The sequence below is a fragment of the Calliopsis andreniformis genome, chromosome 5, assembly GCF_051401765.1.
Source record: "Calliopsis andreniformis isolate RMS-2024a chromosome 5, iyCalAndr_principal, whole genome shotgun sequence".
In the NCBI taxonomy this organism is placed as follows: domain Eukaryota; kingdom Metazoa; phylum Arthropoda; class Insecta; order Hymenoptera; family Andrenidae; genus Calliopsis; species Calliopsis andreniformis.
In genome coordinates this window covers 176,970-195,259 of record NC_135066.1, presented here as the reverse complement: position 1 = coordinate 195,259, position 18,290 = coordinate 176,970, and the positions used below count along the sequence as shown (strand labels likewise).

General features: G+C 46.0%; 2 protein-coding genes across 7 annotated transcripts; both read left to right on the top strand.

The window, feature by feature from the left end:
* The first annotated feature begins 915 nt into the window (after positions 1-915).
* On the top strand, positions 916-17,851 carry LOC143179186 (uncharacterized). Of its 6 annotated transcripts, none has more exons than XM_076378288.1 (13): positions 916-1,049; positions 7,138-7,471; positions 7,553-9,216; positions 9,326-9,509; positions 9,644-9,802; positions 9,894-11,389; positions 11,489-11,899; positions 12,012-12,146; positions 16,504-16,867; positions 16,970-17,182; positions 17,263-17,403; positions 17,466-17,524; positions 17,630-17,851. In XM_076378288.1, the coding sequence occupies exons 2-13, from the start codon at positions 7,193-7,195 to the stop codon at positions 17,724-17,726; spliced, it is 5,202 nt and encodes a 1,733-aa protein (XP_076234403.1). In that variant the 5' UTR covers positions 916-1,049; positions 7,138-7,192; the 3' UTR covers positions 17,727-17,851. The 6 variants fall into 6 exon arrangements, with proteins under 6 accessions (XP_076234403.1, XP_076234402.1, XP_076234406.1 ...); XM_076378287.1 differs by having other exon boundaries at positions 7,550-9,216; XM_076378291.1 differs by lacking the exons at positions 16,504-16,867; positions 16,970-17,182; positions 17,263-17,403; positions 17,466-17,524; positions 17,630-17,851 and adding an exon at positions 15,968-16,182 and having other exon boundaries at positions 7,550-9,216.
* On the top strand, positions 5,392-5,890 carry LOC143179339 (uncharacterized). Its single transcript, XM_076378526.1, has 2 exons — positions 5,392-5,763; positions 5,840-5,890. Exons 1-2 carry the CDS (start codon positions 5,396-5,398, stop codon positions 5,871-5,873), a joined length of 402 nt encoding a protein of 133 aa, XP_076234641.1. The 5' UTR covers positions 5,392-5,395; the 3' UTR covers positions 5,874-5,890.
* Positions 17,852-18,290: the final 439 nt, after the last annotated feature.

The window sequence follows — 18,290 nt, the reverse complement described above, 5'->3', positions numbered from 1 at the left end:
CTGGAACATTGAGAAATCGGTGAAGTCAAGAAAAGGAATGAAATATGAATTGGAACGTTTTGTGGAGAAGTGTCAAAACATTTGATGTATAGCTCCTGTTAAACTAAAAAATCATTCTCTAGTAGAAGCTATAGTAAAAGGTATGTGGAATGAAAAAGGTAATGGAGGAGTAGAAGGGGATCAGAGGAACAGAAACAGCATCGTAAGGTTGGGGGAGAGAGAGGAAAAACGTGATACGTACCGCAGTAGTGTGAAGGGAGGGGGGCAGGGAGAAAGGAAGAGAGAGAAGACAACATATAAACAGGCAGATAGTCAGATAAAGCTTGAGCGGAGAATGGTTTCAGAATACCGGGTTTAAGAAGAGAGTCCGGTAAGCGAGGAGGAGGAGGAGGAGGCACGGGAGGCGTGTATAGTTGGGTTGGAAGTGGTAGAGAGGGCAGGATATAGGAGAATCTGCGCTCAGTCCCGATTTCGCGTCGCGCTCGAGAAGAGCGAACGCGCGAATCGCATATCTTTTCGAAGCGCTAAACATTCGTTACGTTCAACCATATAACGTTCTCAAATATTCTTTCCTTTCCATTTTCCATTTTATCTTTTCTGTTTCCTTCGTTAGTTGTATCGTCATTTATATACGGGTTTTCATTTATCATAATTTCATTTTATTGGCAGAAAAGAAATATGTGAAACGATCTTATTGTTCGATTTAAGAAGTACAACCAGAAATAGAAAATTTGTTAGAAATTGAATTATAAGAGAAATAGTAAAGTGTAGTATTGCTTTGTCTAAATACAGTGTCGTGAACAAGTGTGTGAGATAGTGCATCGCAAATATAACCATTAGGTAATGACAACAAGTACTTGAATGTTTCATTGTAACGAGGATTTTTCGCCTTAATTCGTTGTTACACATCTGATTAGTCGAGTAGTGACATTCGTGGAACTTGGATCGATATTGAATTGATCAATCAATGGATTATTGAGATGAACGGATTGGATGACAGTGAAATAGTAACGTAACAGTTAACAGCGAGTCATCGAAATTAAGCGTTGGTATGTAGAAAGGTCGATATCAAAAATGTACGGTATTATTACATTAAGTTCAGAATGAGCAACATTTTTGAACGATCTCTTAAAATTTGTTGTGCTGTTTTATGCACTCGTTTGTTGATTAAGAGGAAAGGGATTTTTCGTTTTACAATTGTTTCGAAGTGAAGGAAACGATTTGAAGCGAATTCCATGGAGCGCGCATTCGAAAGGAATCGTGGATATCGTAAATTTCGAGGCGGGAAAGAATGTTCGTGGAAAGGAAGCCGTTCTCTTTCGAAAACAATGTGAGTCGCTTGGCTGTACGCGACCAAACGAAAACGATGAATTGTAAGATATTATAGTACGGTCTCGTTGAACCGGACGATTCGTTCGTTTCAGTCGACGCGACGTTTCAGTGTCGTATGCGGTTCTCTTATTTTCTTCTACAATTCCCTATACGACACGAAAAACCAGTTGATTTCATTACAACGATCGCAGATAGTTGCATCCAGATGGCAGAAAACTGTACGAAAAATGAGATAAGCGAAACTGTAAATTGCAAATTGTAAGGACGTTTAGCACTGCGTAACGTTACCCCGTTACATATTCGACCCTGAGCATTATTGGTGCGAGTGCGAGCATAAGCATGCACTTTATTTGTGTTTGGAATAGTTCGAGCAACCATTTGGTAGATCATGTTCGTTGCATTCGTAACTGGAGGTCTTTCATATTTAGTTACTGGCGGAGTGGTTAGGTAATTCCTTCGTGTTGATAACGTTAAGCGATAGTAGCAAGAGAACGATGCTTTTGTCCAGTTTCAGCAGCAACTTTCGATCGGTCTTCGTAAGAGGTTATTTAGAAGGCGAGGCTGTTTTCGCAAGGTTTCGCATCGTTATTTCAATGCGTTGGGTTGCGCAACAGCGCAACTTGCGCGCCGCATATTCTTGCCGTTTTTTCTCGCTGGCTAAGTCGCCGAAGCGGTACACCGATTTTCTTAGTTCGTTCATTTACAGCGATTATTGAAACGGATCGTTACCATGATCACGGCCCTTGCGATTTCTTTTTCGCGTAAGAAAATGTTGCTGCAGTAGGTAGGAGCATTGGGACACGGCTAATCGATCGAGTTAGAAAGGAACAAAGGTAAATTAGCAAGTCGAAAGCAGAGGAAAACATGTTTCTCGTTCTCCGGTTAGATCAGATTCCATCAGGAGCAGCAGGAACATCGTCAGGGTTTGACGAGAAAAGCGCGAGACCGGTCCGCCTCGTTGCAACGCCTCACCGCGTTTCGTTCCTTTATCGGCTTGCTTCTCGATCGATGCAAAGCTTGTCGAACGGCTCGTCCGTAAGCTCCAATTCGCCCTTCAAAAATTTTCTGCATTCCCAAAACCGTTTGCTTACGCGATCTCTTCATGGAAAGTCGATTCGCGCGCTCTATCGCGAGATCCTCGTGCACGCATACGCGGCTGCGCAAGCACACGCGAAAACAAGTAACGTACGATCAAGCTTTCTCTCATCTTTGCCTTCTAATTAGCAACTACCTTGAGAAGATATCTCACGAGTCACCGAGATTGTCTTTCTCTTCGTTTCCTTGAGAACGCGACCATTCTCCCGTGCAGTCAACTGTCACGGTTTGCGCCCTCTCCTTCCTCGGTCTTCCCCTAACGCCATCATCATTTTCCGTAAAATTCAAGTTCACGAGCTGACGAGGAAACGCCCGTAACAGGTTCGGACAATCCTGTAAAGAGAGTAAAACGTAAAATATCAAATTACTTCACGTTTTTCTTTTATTGTACGGGGGATTATCTGGGTCGTGGCCAAATGGAAAGCTTTGAGCTATTGATGACGTGACTGTTGAATTTCCAGAAAGCCGTCCGAGGCAAAACTTTCGCGTAGAACAACCAGATAGCAGAAACACGGTTATCCAAGAGCGCGAGTGGTTCAAGCATCTTTCTTACGATAAAAAACGGTAGACGTATCGTTGAAACGAGATACGTAGAATCTGCCTAGGTGATTGCCTTCGAATTTCGAGCAGCATCGCTCCTGCTCTTCCTCCACCTCCTCCTCCTCCTCCTCCTCCTCCTCCATACAAGTAGCTTTCACTTTTGGTCGGTTTAGAAGACGCTAGTCCTTACTCGAATGACACAAAATATTGCAACTAAAGCAGAAATGTGTAGCTATGTTGAGATCGCTCGAAAGATTCGAGTTCTGCGGACTGGTACGATCGATCGATAGTTTTGATAAGTCGTTCTTCATTTTCCACCATGAATTTGACGAATTTGCGAGCATTTAGTATTGTTGCACGATCAAAGGAATGCGAGAGTGTATATCGAAAAGTATGGTAAACGAGAATCAAAGGATTCTAGTTGGAATTAGAAGATTGGTGCGACTCAAGAAAGGAGATATGTAAATGGACGAATTAGGAGGAGAAGATGAAACCTGTGTCGTAAAATTCCGTGGCAATATGTATGTATGTACATGCGTAGTTGGCAGGTTGTTGAGTAGCGTTCAGAAAGGAGTGCATGAGAAAGGTGGAATGACGGAGAGGGCGAGCGGGGAACTCCGTGTGTAGACCAGCCAGCGACTACCATCTACATACCTACCTCCGTTCCGCGCCCAAACTTCCGTACTCTCTTCCATTCTCGCTTTGCTATTTCTCCTTCTCCCTCGCGCGGCATTCGCGCGCGCGATCGCGCGCAATCTCTACCAGCGCATACAGTAACCTGACTACTACTACGTACAGTCGCTCACTCCCTTCCCTTCCCTTCCCTTCCCTTCCCTTCCCTTCCCTTCCCTTAGCCTTTCGCTCAATCACTCCTCGACCCTCGCCTCGTAGCTTTCCTTCCGCATACCGAAATTCCTGAGAAACTATGCTCGCCGATTTCTAACTACGCGACCACGCAAACTGGCATAGCCTTTTCCATTTCCTTTTCTGTTTCCGCTCCTCTTCATGCTTCAGTTACATCTCCAAAACGTGTCCTCTTTGAACGTCCGTTCAGTCACCTTCAATTCGATAGTGAATCAATTAGTGAAATCTGTTCGATAGAATCGTACGATTATTGCCGGTGGGGAAGCACATGCGTGCAGGTGCGAACAGAATGGACGCGTCATGGTGCACTTGTGCGACTACGCCTGACCCAAATACCTCGCGAATAAAATCCATCCGTACTCGTTCTTGACATCCTGCCATTCGCGTCCCTCTCCTTCTCAACCTACCCCCCACCTCATTTCTATTCCCACCTTCTCTTTCGCTTCCTATAATCGCTATAATGTATAATCTGAATGTCTCTCCTTTTTTATACCGCTTTCCATATGTATCGTATTTCTTTTCGTGTTTGAAATTGAAATGACATATCTACATATATAGGACATATCTCTTGTTCTTTGAATTATCGACTAAATTACAATTAAGATTAAAAATATCATGTAGATATAGGTAAGTGAAATAACAAGAACACCGTAATCAGTCCAGTCGAATCGAGTTTCGATCCATCGAGATCGGAGAAACGATATCGCGCGACTATGAATTGGCGCGTACATTCTCGACAACCTCGAGCTCGATAAGTTAGCGATTTTTTGTCGAGGGCGAGTCTTGGAACGCGAAGCATTCGCTCCGAGCTGCAGGAAAATTCGCTGGGAGGGTTCTACTGGAGTAGACGGAACACAATCTTCGTTTCAGCATAATGCGCGCCATTCTATTTTTTCAAGTATTTCGAATCAGTATACGTACATATGTATATACTTACATACCTATTCGACCCTTATATTTATTCTTCCCTTTTCCTTTTCCTTTTCCTTTTCCTTTTCCTTTTCCTTTTCCTTTTCCTTGTCCTTTAACTTTTCCTTTAATTTTTCCTTTTCCTTTCCCTTTCCCTTTCCCTTTCCCTTTCCCTTTCCCTTTCCCTTTCCCTTTCCCCTTCCCTTCCCTTCCCTTCCCTTCCCTTCCCTTCCCTTCCCTTCCTGTCCACTACTCCCGTTTCGCACTGAATCGCGATGGAAGGAGTATCAAACACTGTTCTTATCTTTTAAACGATTCTACAAAACGATGCTATAAAAAGCTTTGCTCGCCACTTCGTTAATTCTTAAAGAAAAAGTTACTATACTGTAAATTGAATATATAAAATACTGAATTGAACGGTTGTTGCCAGATTCCGCGTGCATAAAGACGCTCTGTGTTGTTGCTTCACGCGCGACATCGCGTCACATCGATCGTTAGGAATGTTTGATGAGAATGTAGGCCGTAGAGATCGGCCCGTACCCCCGTCCGTAGAGGGACTTGTATTGACCGCTATTTGCATCAAACCCGTAACAACGTAGAAATCATTGGGACAGTATAACCGTGTTAACTTAACAACGCGATTACTTAATCGGTGATGAAAAATTTCTCTCTTCTAGCCGCTTCTAACTCTTCTCAGCTGTCTGCGCTTCGAAGGTCGTGTCGTTTCCGCAACGTTTCTATGTACTCGATTTGTTTACCGACTTTCAGATTTCTTGCTTATTCGGTTTGCGTTCTCGTTAAACGAATTTCGGTCATCGCACGGGCTCGGTGTCGAAAGCAAGGAGAGAACGCAAAAGTAAAGGCAAGGCAGAACAGGCTGACAGCAGTCGCAGCTCGTCCGCTCTCACCGGATCTACCAGATCGGACTCGTCCGCGCCCCAGGAAGACTTTCTTTTTCGCGCAAGGACCGCGACCTCGATCCAATCCAATTCGTTTCGTTTCGCTTCGCTTCGCTTCGTTTTGGTTGGTTATACGTTTTTCTCTCATCTGCGACACACTCATCCTGTCGTTCGCTCAATTTCTTCGCATGTTTTAATAGGCTACGCGTACGCGCTGCGACGATCACGGTCTAAGAACATCCGTGTTGCACCACCGGCCCACGCAAACAATTGCTAACATTTCTTTCGGTGAGTAAATCAATTTGTCACCAAATAATCCTATCGTCCCTTAGACGTCAACGTCTCTGATGTCGAAAGAGAAAAGCTATTACAATTGTTATTACTAGGTAGATACCTACTGTCAGGATTATGAATTGATTTTGTGTTTGTTACTAGTTGCACCACGTGCTTGTTGTTTATTTACCTTTATTCTATCCTCTGTTGCAATCGACAATGTATTTACGTTTTACTTTCCGAAATAGCGAAACGTTTGAAAATTTTTCTCGTTGAAATGAGACTAAAATGATGAAGAAATAAACGAAAGATACATAAGCGACGAAAAGGTCACAGACACGTAGCGAAGATGCGCACTCGAACGCCTTGATACGCGTCCGAGTAACTTTCTCTTTAGCTTTACGCAACGTCGTATTTTAGGTTTCCAGAGAGGAAGGATTGGCGCGGAATGGTTCACGTTTCGTTACCTCCGACAATCGGAGTTTTATTTTACATCTAGCTGTTTGTGTCAGTACCGAGATACCTACTTACTCGTTAATCGCATCTTCATTAGACAATGTGTCTCCGTTGGAGACTTACGTCTGCGACGCGTTCATCGTCGCGACCTGGTCGTTCGTTGAATTTATCGTGTCTCTCGAACCAATTCGAAACCGTTAGGCAAAACCCGTTATCGCTGGTATCGCAGTTACCTGCCGCTTCGCTTCGCTTCGACGGCTGAGGAACAGAGAATGTTGTCTACCCGATCTTGGATAGTCGGAAGTCTAAAAAGAAGCTCGAACATGTTCTCCGCAGTGCCATGCTGTGGTACTGTAGAAAATCGTTATTACGTGTCTCAATATTAGCTCCATCGCTCTTGACCGGTTCGGATAGAAAGCGCTTCAACTCCTACCTTTTCTTTCCTTTCCTATCCTAAACCTTATTCGTTCGCGTCTTTCAATCTCCTTCTCTTTGGAACAGTTTAGTCGATTCAGAATTTGTCGCGGGGCCATTAGTTGCTTTCTCAAATGCACTTGTACGATTTGTCGCACGAATCGATCGGATCGTACGATAATATAGGCAACCATTCGGCAACTACCTATATATATTTCCATAGATCATCCATCTTTACGATTTCGTTCGATTTTGAAATCAATTTTGTAAATTAGGTAGTAAACGGTGGTAGATAGTAGGCAAAAGCCAAAGGAATAGAAGAATTGAAGTAGTAGATTTGTAAACATTGTAACAGATGCGAGATGGAAAACTGGAGACAATATTGGTAAAGTGGTGAGAAGCAGACGAAGATGGGAAACAATGGTAGCAGTGGTCGAGATCAGCAACAGAGTCCTTGCATGCGATCGGCGAATGGGTTGCCGGTATCGGAAACGAACTGCGGTTGGTCGCAGTCGTTTCCTCGGGAACTCGTTAGACATCGGTCACAGCCTGCGGCGGCGCGAAAGGTTTTGCCTGAACCACCGAATCAGAGACTACGCGCCACCGACAACGGTTGCATCATTCAGAATGGTGGAACCATAAGCGGCCGCAGAGCGGCGACGTTTCAGTCGTCGCGAGATCTAAGCAAGGTAAAGACTCGATTCGTTTCTTAGCCGACCCGATCGAAGTAGGCGAAGGAAACGGTGCTTATCGATTACACGTTTCAGCAGTCCGATGGCCCGTTCCGAGGCAGGAGCGTTACGATGTCGAACGTTGCCGAGGCCCGATCGAGAAAAGCCGAGCGTTACCGGTGCCGCTACCAAACCGAAACGCCGCACTCAGGCTTGAAAAGATTCGGCAGCGAACCCGATCTTCGATGTTCTCCCGATGCAGTTCCATCGACTAAAGACCGTACCAGCGCGGCCAGTCACGGGAAAACGAACGGCGAAGACAGGGAACGGTCGCCGAGCTACCGTCGCGTCGACAGGGAAACGAAAGATCGAATCGAGAGCCGATACAAGGCCAGGAAAAAGTACAAAGCTCCGGCTCCACCGACGGCACTCGATCTCGCAGCGACGACGGCAGTCGAATCCTCCACGTCTCTCGATCCTCGCTGTCGACTCGAACGAGAGCTCGAACCACCTCCGAGGAGGTCTCGCCTCTTCAAAACCCGAGCCGAGACAAAAAAGGCGCAGGTCAGCTGGCAACTCTCCGGATTTAATCGCGGACGGGAAAGCAAGCGTGAGCGCGAGCGCGAGTACGAGCGCGAGCACGAGCGCGAGCACGAGCGCGAGCACGAGCGCGAGCACGAGCGCGAGCACGAGCGCCAGCACGGGCACGAGTACGAGCAGGAATACGAATGCGAATCGAACGATCGAATGGACGTCGTCGTCCAACAGGAAGTTGAGCGCGAACGCGAGACCGATCGCGGTCGCGAAAGGATATCGATTCGTCGGGGTGAAGCTCATGATCGCTCCAACAACGAGATCTCGAATGTGCACGAGTGGCGGGAACGCGATCGAATTCGACGCCGGAACGAGCATCGACAACGTTCGAAGCTATTGGACGGGAAAAATACGCTGCAAAGGAGTATGAGCAGTCCTGAATTTCAGGCGGAACTTATCCAAGCGGCAAAAAAAGTTCGTGACAAACTAGATTGCAGCAAGGGGAGGGGGTTCGATGAATCGTTGATCGATTTCCGTTCATTAGATTCAGACAAACTTGCCGACGAACAACCGATGGTAGCAGCCAGTGACCGCTCGGAAAGGAAACCGCTGATCGGAAATCTCCCAGAGGAACGGGTCTCTCCGCGTACGCGGAATCAAAGTGAAAACTGGCAAAACGGACAGACGCACAGCGAAGCAGCTGACGGGAAGATCGATATCGATGACAAATTCCCTCCCGATCGTGAGCCAGCGAAGCGAGACTCGCTGCGAGACTCGCTGCGAGACTCGCTGCGAGACTCGCTGCGAGAGAAGCTCGAGGACGTTGAAAACTGTACGAGGATCGAGCGCAAATACGTGGACAGGCAGCGACGAGTAAACGAAACCGGGAAATACGGAAAACATGTCATTGGGATGACGAGCGAAGAGATCGGTCGTAGTAACACTCGGTCGCCGAACACTCGAATGGCGCGTTTCATAAAGAACGCGGCTGAGATGCGCGATTGGCAAATCGGAAGATTAACAAGTACAGCTGAAAAGCCCGAAGGGCAGGCACGAGAGAAAGAAAATTCTAATCTCAGCTGGTGGAACGACGATTCTGAAGGTGATACTCGTCGAGAACGGCTGCCCGTCGATCTATGGCCAAACACAGACGTATCGCGGAAACTCAGAGGCTCTTCCTCCGGAGAGACGATGACTTGGGAGGAACATCGCAGAGAGAATGACCAACCGTAAGTTACTTCCCCTGACGGTCTATCTACGTATCGGTAGCGAACCGTTGCGTCACTTTCACTGACTTTTTCTTCTACTAATGGACAATCGCTTCTCGTTCATTCACAGATTCGCCTCTACCACTCAACCACTCGTTCCGAAGACATTTTACTTCGGTATGAACGAGATCGTGACGAGTGCACCTCGCAACGGCTGCAACTTAGATCCTCGGGAAGAGAAAACGCGGTCGAAATTTCGAAGCAAACAGGACGGTAGATCATCCGTGGACACGATCGACGATACGGACGATAATGTGAGTGGAAAACCGTTCCTATTTTTCATTCCCACCTTTTCTTCTTTTCATCTAATCTTCTCCTCGCGAACAATGGGAAACTTTTCTCTTCGATACTTTTACCTAATTCGATTGATCTTCTTCTTACTTGTTAGGGACGAAACGTAATAGAAGACATATCGTTGAAATTACGTCCAACTTTACCTAAGAAACAATTGGAGATTCCACGATTTTCTCCATCGGCAGCTTGGAGATTACTCTCGGCTTTGGAAACGCCAGGACCGAGCATGAGTACTACCAGCGACGAAATGCCGGTACGTTTCTTGCCTCTTAACCTCTTAGCCTCTTAGCCTCTTACCGATCCTCCATATCTATGGTAACAGGATACACGTGTTTGGGTTCCAGGTGATGTTCGAGGAGCGAATAGAGCGCCTCTCCAGGCCACCGCCACCTCTGCTCGCCTTAGGACCTCGCAGTTTACACGACAAGTCTGGTGATTCTGGAATATCCGGTGACGCGGGAGCAGCAAACGAGGACTCGTTGGATGTAAGTACGATCAACAGAATGAAAACAGCTGCATCGAGGCCAACTTGGACGCCGCAACAGGACCTGGGAGAGGAGCTGAGTAGCGATGCAGGAGTGGACTCGCCGCCTCCTTTGCCCACTACCCTAAAATATCCTCCTCGAGCGCATGTCTTCTCTCTGTCGTTGCCCAGGGACGATGGCAAAACGTGCCTCTATAGTCCCGACGCGAAGCTTCGGGAAGGATTCGCGTTCAATTCGCTGAAGAAGCTCAAGAGATCGGTATCGGGAGCTTTTGGCATCGGCGTGCACGACGTTCAAAGAAAGCGCGTTCACGATATTCTCGACGATAATTGGCTATTGTCCACGAGCGCGCCAACTTCGTTGCAGCACAGTCAAATTATCGAATCATCGCGAATCTCGTCGTGCGCCTGGATGTCGTTCGTGAGTCGCGAACGTGAACGCGAACGCGAACGCGAACGCGAACACGGTAACGCCCCCGATGGTAACAGCGTCGACGATAGCCGAAAGAACGATCGCAACAATCGCAATGACGCTGGCGAAACTGGCGGCGGTAACGACGACGAGGTGAACGACGACGACGACCACGAGGATGTGGACGTCGACGATGACGACGACGACGACGAGGACGTGGACGACGATAATGACGGAGACGACGTAGCGGAGGATGAACGCATAGAAGCAGCCACAGATGGCGACAATGGAGATAAGGATGATTTTCCAGTAATCATGAAACCTCCATCCTTCTCGTACCTGGCGCCAGGTGGACACGTCATGTATTTACCAGGATCTAACGAAGCGGAATATCGGGTGCAAAGCTTAAATGGAAGGAAACTGACGAAGGGGGGTCACGAAGACGCGACAGGTTATAGAAATTACGGAAAAGAAACGCAAAATTGCTCAAATGGTCAGTCGATCTCGTCGAAACGGCGATTCGAGGATTCGAAACTGTACAAGGATGCGAAGAATTCGAGAGGAATCGATGAGTTTTCGAGCTTTCGTGAATCGTATAGGGTGAACTGTAACGACAGAAGCGAAAGAAACGGTTCGCCTGCTCGCGATCGAGAAAATCTACCGGGCAACAAAGAAGCATCCCCAGACTCGAAAGAGGCGAAACTACGAGGAAAGAGCAGCTCGAGGAGCAAACGATTTACTTTTCAATCTACTGTTAGACAAATCGAGAGACGCAGATTGGCTGAAAAGCTATCCAGGGAAGCAGAGGCAAAAGAACGTCAGAGGAGAGGTGAAATGGAAGCGATGCGGAAAGTCGAGGAGGAGTTTCAGAGAAAACGTGCAAAAGAAAAGGCGAACATCAGGCAACAATTGCGTTTGTTTAAAGAAATGGAAGAAAATTTCAAGTAAGTAGGCTCGTGATATCGAGTAAACGAACGAGTGAAGCAACGCACGCGTTTACCCGTGATTACCCGCGGATTTCCCGAGAGTCTTTATAATTCCAGTCGTCTGCCGACCGTCGAATGGGATGGTTCGCAATTGTCTCGTGCCGATCCTGACGGCGCGCCATCTTCCACAACTTCCTCGCCAACTTCGCTGCCAGCTGGAAAACTAATGACCACCTTCGAAAAAAGTCCAACGTGCAACGAGTATCGTCGAAAAGGAGACGTTAATTCGAGCTCGGTTTCTACATGGGCGATAGGCTCGAAGCAACGTCGCGACGAGCAAAGGGAATACAGGCCGAAATACTACGATTGGCCACCGGAAACCTCGTCATATCTCGATTACAAACAAACCACTGTTCATCCAAAGATCATTTGCGATATACCCAAGAGTTCTCCCGTTTTTGTGGACGTTAATGCTCATTCGATGAAATCGCCGACTTCTAGTTCAACTCCTAGATCCGACAACTATAGGTACGTTATTATGGTATACTGGTAGTAAGGAAATTATGAATTTCGGTAGCAGGTGCGGCGCACGACAAAACACTCGTCGAACTTCTAATTGCTCGATTTTCTCATTTTGCAGAAAAGATTTCGCGCACGGTACAGTGGGCGAGTTAGCTAGGTCTTCTTTTGCGAGTAGCGACAGCGAACTTTCGCAACCAAACACGAGACCGCACTCCAGACAAATTGAAATCAAAGGCAAACCGCATCGATCTAGGTACGTTCGACGTAATCCTCGGTAGTTTTTGCTCTTCCCATCCACTTTCACCCTCGTCACCCTCGTCACCCTCGTCACCCTCGTCACCCTCGTCTCCCTCGCTACGCTTCATCTATCAAATCCAAACGTATCTACTTATTATTTATCCACGTAAGACTCTTTCTCCCTGATCGATTCCATCCCTTTCAAAACGATGGGTATCGAAACGCATGGTGAAGGGGAGATTCTACTTACAGCCGCGATTCGGTAAATATGCATGCGATTACCTACCTGACGACTTTTGTCAAACAGTGGTTACAGCAAATTCTCCTCTCGATAACTTTTCCTCTAGTACATACACAGATACATAAGTATCTCTCTTTCACGGGATGCGCGCGTTCGGTACTCATTGACTTATCCCTTCACGTTTCACGGAAATTTCAATACATCGAAATATAATACCTACCTGCATATGTAGTTTTAACACCTCTAGTCATCCAACAATGCTTCGTTGAAACCAAGCGGGAGAACGCTTCTACTTGTGCGATCAATAGATATTGATGATCCGCGGCTCGATCGAGTTTTAGCAGAAACAGATCGCGTACGTCCGACGATTCGCACGAAATCTCTTGCAAAGTTTCGAAGACAACAACGGTTCGTAATAACGCGTTTCGATATTAGCTATCGACTAGCGAATCTTCGAACGAGACCGAGCTTTTTCTGCTGATTCGAAACACGTTCGTGGCCGAACAGTGAAAGAAACAGAACACGCAGACAAAAGAGCGAACGAACGTTAAGCAGGTCGGCTAGTCCGGAACGAAGCGACGATGCAGCGACCTCGGAAGAAGACCTACCGATGGATCCAGCCAAGTGGTCCAGGAATTCTGCCCACGATCTTCTCTTAAACAGTGTGCAACCTTTCACAAAGGAGAAAACATATCGACCAATTTCTTTCAATCCTCAACCGCCCCCACCTATTCCAAGTTAACCACTTCAAACCGTCCGAAATCACTTGAAACCATTTCGATCGGTCGACGCGATCCAATTTCTGTAGATGTACAGGTCTCGCGCCACCGATTCAAACCGCACTGCTCTTAACATAATCGATTCATTTCGTTTGAAACTCTGCTGTACATTGTAACGTGAATCTGAACCTCGAGCTTCGAACGTGACAATTCGAATCTGTTCAAAATAGAGAATTCCAATCCTTGAGATTTTACGCACAAAATATGTAATAAGCACGTAATTTCACGTAATTTCGTGTCATGTATGCGATTTCCTCATACACTAATTTAATTGAATAAATCGAGCTTTTGCTACTATTACTACAACGTCATTACTCGTTTGCACTTGAACGTGTATGTAGAAACCACCTTGTATGTTGTGTGCAAGTAAGTAGATACACCGTTATGGCGGTAGCGGAGAAACTCATATGAAAGGAACCAATGCGCATGCGCAAAACGAATTTTCTGTTCAACGGTATTTAACGCTTCAACGAAGTAGCTTATTCATTCGTCGAGTATCGTTTTAATAACATTTACACGGGATGAACAGTATCGGAAATGCATGTGAACCCGTACCTGTGTCTTCGTCGACTAATAGATCCAGAATCATACCTTCGAACGCACACTTGTAATAACGTTACAGTCATTTTTATTTATTCTATTTATCCTTCTTCATTTCTACAATCGACTCGCTTTCAACAAGCGACGCAAAATGAAAGAAATATTAGAGCATTTGTCTGATTTACCGTATAAAGACGATTCGAATTCGAGTCTCTGATGTCGGACAGCAGCGACGAAGAAGAGAAATCGGATAACGATGCGTTAATGATCGTTGGAGAAACGAAATCTCGAGAGGTTACTGCAAATACCAAGTTACCCAGTGTTCCGGATGTCTCCGAAGATACAAACGAGGTTAGTAAGTTGAAAGCATAGGCAAGAGATAGGTACGGAAATATGTATTACATATTTAATACATAATGCATAATAGATAGGAGGTATCCTATCGTATCCTATCCTATGACGGAGGAAAAACAACCTCGTTTCATTCTCATAGATTATTTTGTCAATAATTTGGACGAAGAATAAAGTTGGTGCCGCCTATTACAACATCGTTACGTCTGAATTGTTCGTAATGGAAGATACGACGGACGACGCTGAGCATTTGAACGTGACGAAATCTTTGTGCAGACAGTGTCAACCGCGCTATGTTATCACGATAGCCGGTATGCCTGCTTGCTTGACAAACGCATTGAAAAAGATGGCGATCGCGGTTGCGATCACGGACATGGAACAAGGAGACTCGAATTTCTTCGATTCTAGCATTAGCACACGGATGCGCAACGTCGCGTTGAAAATAATGTGCAAGAAAGAGCATAGCTTCGATCGCTGTTTTCACAGAGTCAGATGTCTTCGACTGGAATTTGAACCGAAAAGCACGAGCAATGCCAATAGGCTGTCTTTCTTGAACAGTCTGCTCAATTTTAACTGTTCTGCCATGATTCACGCTCTCGGTTCTCTCCTACTATTCGTCGACAGACATTGGAACAGTATCGCTCTGGATCTGGCCGGTAAACCATGCTTCGCCTCGCTCAGCTACATTGCACTGTAAGCATCACCTATTCCATTTCTTCCTTTTTATTTCTTTTTCCCTTATATGTGTATTCACCAATTTAACTCGAATTCGTCGATATACCTACGTATCCACGCAACGCGAAGCCAAGATCTAGTGATGGTAGGCGAAGATACCTACGAAGCGTTAAATATCGTGCGAGCAAAGGATCATCCGAGTCTCTTCAAATTTGGCAAAACAACGACAAAAATGAAAGGAGCCAGTCTCTTTTCGTTATTCAATCGCTACTGTCAGTCCAGACCGGGCGCACAATTTTTATGGTGAATTGCTCGACCGTAGTACGCTTCGTTACCGTTACACCTGTCACCTGTCAATTTAACACCTACAACACACACCTGTAGGAAAGCCTTGCACCAACCGTCGCGAAATATCACGATGCTGGAGCAACGATTGAATGTCATTGAATTTTTTCTCAATCCAGACAACCAAGCCATGGTCGAGCACTTGTCATGTTCTTTACGACACATATACCGTCTAACAAACACCATACTCGCTTGTTGCTCAGGATCCCAAGCTACAATCGCAAATTGGTTCAAATTATATAAGGTGAACGAATGATTTTTCGTTCAGAAGCTCGGCTACTTTTAACATGAAAGCGTCGCGTCGCGTCGCGTCGCGTCGCGTCGCGTAGTAAAAGCCAAGATTGTATCGCTATTTTTTTCAGTCGGTATCACACGTAATTAGTATCGCCGATCTATGCGAAGATTATGCGGAAAGGATCGATCTGTTCAAACGAATCGCCAAATGCGTGACAAACGAGATGCAATATGTGAAATACTTTATCGAATACATAGTGGATTTCGGGGCAAGCAGACAAGAGAGAAAACTTGTTGTAAAACCGAACGTTGACCCGTTGCTGGACGAACGTGCGTACACAATTTTCTCTTTTATTTCAATCGTTAAGTCTCGCTTTTTAGTTCGTAAATAATAATGTAAAATTGATTCGTTGAAATATCGATAGATAGGTAATAGAAAAAGAAGAGAAAACAGAAAAACGGAATAGTAAGTTGACTTTTATATCGTCAATTGCGTGTGACTGTCAGCTACTAGTTGATAGTTGCTACAGCTCGTTCACTCACCGAATATGTACACACGTAGTATCGAGTGAACTGACTAACGCGTAGCGAGTAAAGTCTAAGTACATATTTAAAATCGATATCGTATGATCGCCGTTTAAATGATCGCAAACCTTTCCTTCGGCTTAATAGTAAATTACGTGCGACGAACCTTACCGGAATTGCTTACGCGAATGGGAGAAAAGGACATGCGAGAACATCTGCCAGCATCCGTGACAGGCTGTAATATGCTTTATTTGCCAAGCATCGGTTACGTTTTAGCGATAAACAAATGGAATCCACCACCAGCAGCAGATATTACGTTTCCGGATTTAGAATTCAAGTTTACCATCAACGACGTGCATTATTACAAAAGTTCTTCTGCAAGAGGTTAGTTTCGTTCGCGCAATCAGTATGCGCGCAAGCTCACAGATTTGACGCGACTCGGACGCTTCGTTTCCTCAATCGAATTTGATTCGTTTTAGAGCTGGATGAGAGCGTAGGTGATATTATGCTGAAAATAGCGATTCGCGAAAATCGTATTTTAGAAAAGTTAACGCGATACGTGAAAAAACACACCGGACCAATTTTACACGCGATCGAACTGTGCGCAGAGCTAGACACGTAAGTATCAAATGAAAATCGTTCCCTATGAGACACGAGCCTCTGACAGTGGTTCACCGTTACAGATTGCTCGCCTTTTACAAAGTAGCGCGCGACTACAACTATACCAGGCCGACGATGACCGAGTCAAAAGTGATAGATGTGAAGGAAGGACGACATCCATTGCTCGAGTGCTGGACCACATTTATATCGAACGACATCCGTTCGGGGAATGGCAGCAGCTTGATCAAAGTGTTAACAGGACCAAATTGTTGCGGCAAAAGCGTCTATCTGAAAGAAATTGGACTCGTAATATTCATGGCTCACATAGGTTCATACGTTCCCGCCAAGTCAGCCATCATAGGAACAGTGTCTCATATCTTTGCCCAAATGTCGACCACGGAGAGCATCGGTTTAAGCGCAAGCTCGTTTCTGCAAAACCTTCGACAGGTATCGCGATCGGGGTGGTCGACCGACTAAACTAAATCGGGGGAAAAAAGAAAAGAAAGAAAAGAAAAGAAAAGAAAAGAACGCGTAACGAATGCGTTTCAGATAAACGTAGCACTTGGTGCGTCCACTCCGCACTCGGTCGTTATAACGGACGAACTGGACAGAGGAACGTCCGAGGTGAGCGGACTGTCTTTGGTCGCAGCTGTGCTGAGCACGTTCGCGGAAAGAGGATCCGAGTGTCCTCATGTGTTCGCAGCGACGCACGCGCACTCCGTGCTCGCACTGCTCCCTCGAACTTGGCTGATCGAAGCTCAGGTAACCGAGCGGACCATATACAAACGTTTATAAGTTCTTCCGAATTTCTACCTATTACGCTTCTCCCGTTACTCCCTTAGACGTTCGAGTACGTTGTGAACGAGGACGAATCGCTGGCGTTTTTACATCGACTGGTAAGCGGTGGGACGACCCGTAGCTACGCCCACTTTATCGCAAAGATCGCGGACTTGGACAAAACTGTGGTGACGCGAAGCCTCGAGGTACGATGATTCAAATCACTCGAAGCGCGACTGATCTTTCGTTCGTACACTTTACGTTGCAGGTCTTGGAGAAAATGAAGCAAACCGCACTCCCCTCGAGTATTCATCGACGCACCGACGCGTAAGATGATAAAACGGATGCCGTTTTCCTCGTTCATCGCTTCATCTTCTTAACTATAGCGAACATCGGTTAGCGTTTCGCATAACGCATCATTTTCATTTTTAGCTTGAAACGCATCATTGAACTATCGAAAAAAAGTGACCGCATCGACGACTTGGAGGCAGCGAAATTGTTGATACGAAAGGCGATAATTGCCGAATAACGATCGAGAGAAGAAGAAACGATTGGTTTGTTCGGGAGATACGTGAAATACGTTGTAATGCGTACACGTCGTTCATATGTCCTAGAGAAAAAATGACTTAATAACGAATAAAAAGAGTTGACGATACGAAATTGGAACGCGTTCGATTATTTCCCTTCGATTTCGTTGACGGCGAGAATAAATGGTCGAATGGCCGATAGATGGAGGAGCGATGCAAGTTTCCTAGGTGTAAAAGCAGCTCGATGAAAGATGTCGCGCAAGTCGCGACCGACCGAAAGTTGGCGCTCGCAGTCTTTCCGTTGTCAATAACGGACAGTGGCAGTATCCCGGCACGAAATCCCGGAAACGTCTCTAACGTGAAATTGAACGGATCTCCGGACACGATACCGATTTGTCGCGAGTTTATTTGAAAGACGGCCGTGGCAGCTCGCGAAAAAGGAAAGACGACATCGCGTCGCGCACGGGACACGCGAGTAGTAATCGTTTTAACGAGAGTCGGTGAAACGGGCGTGCCTTGGACGATCGACGACGTCCCTGACGCGAAAGCGAAAATATACAAGAACG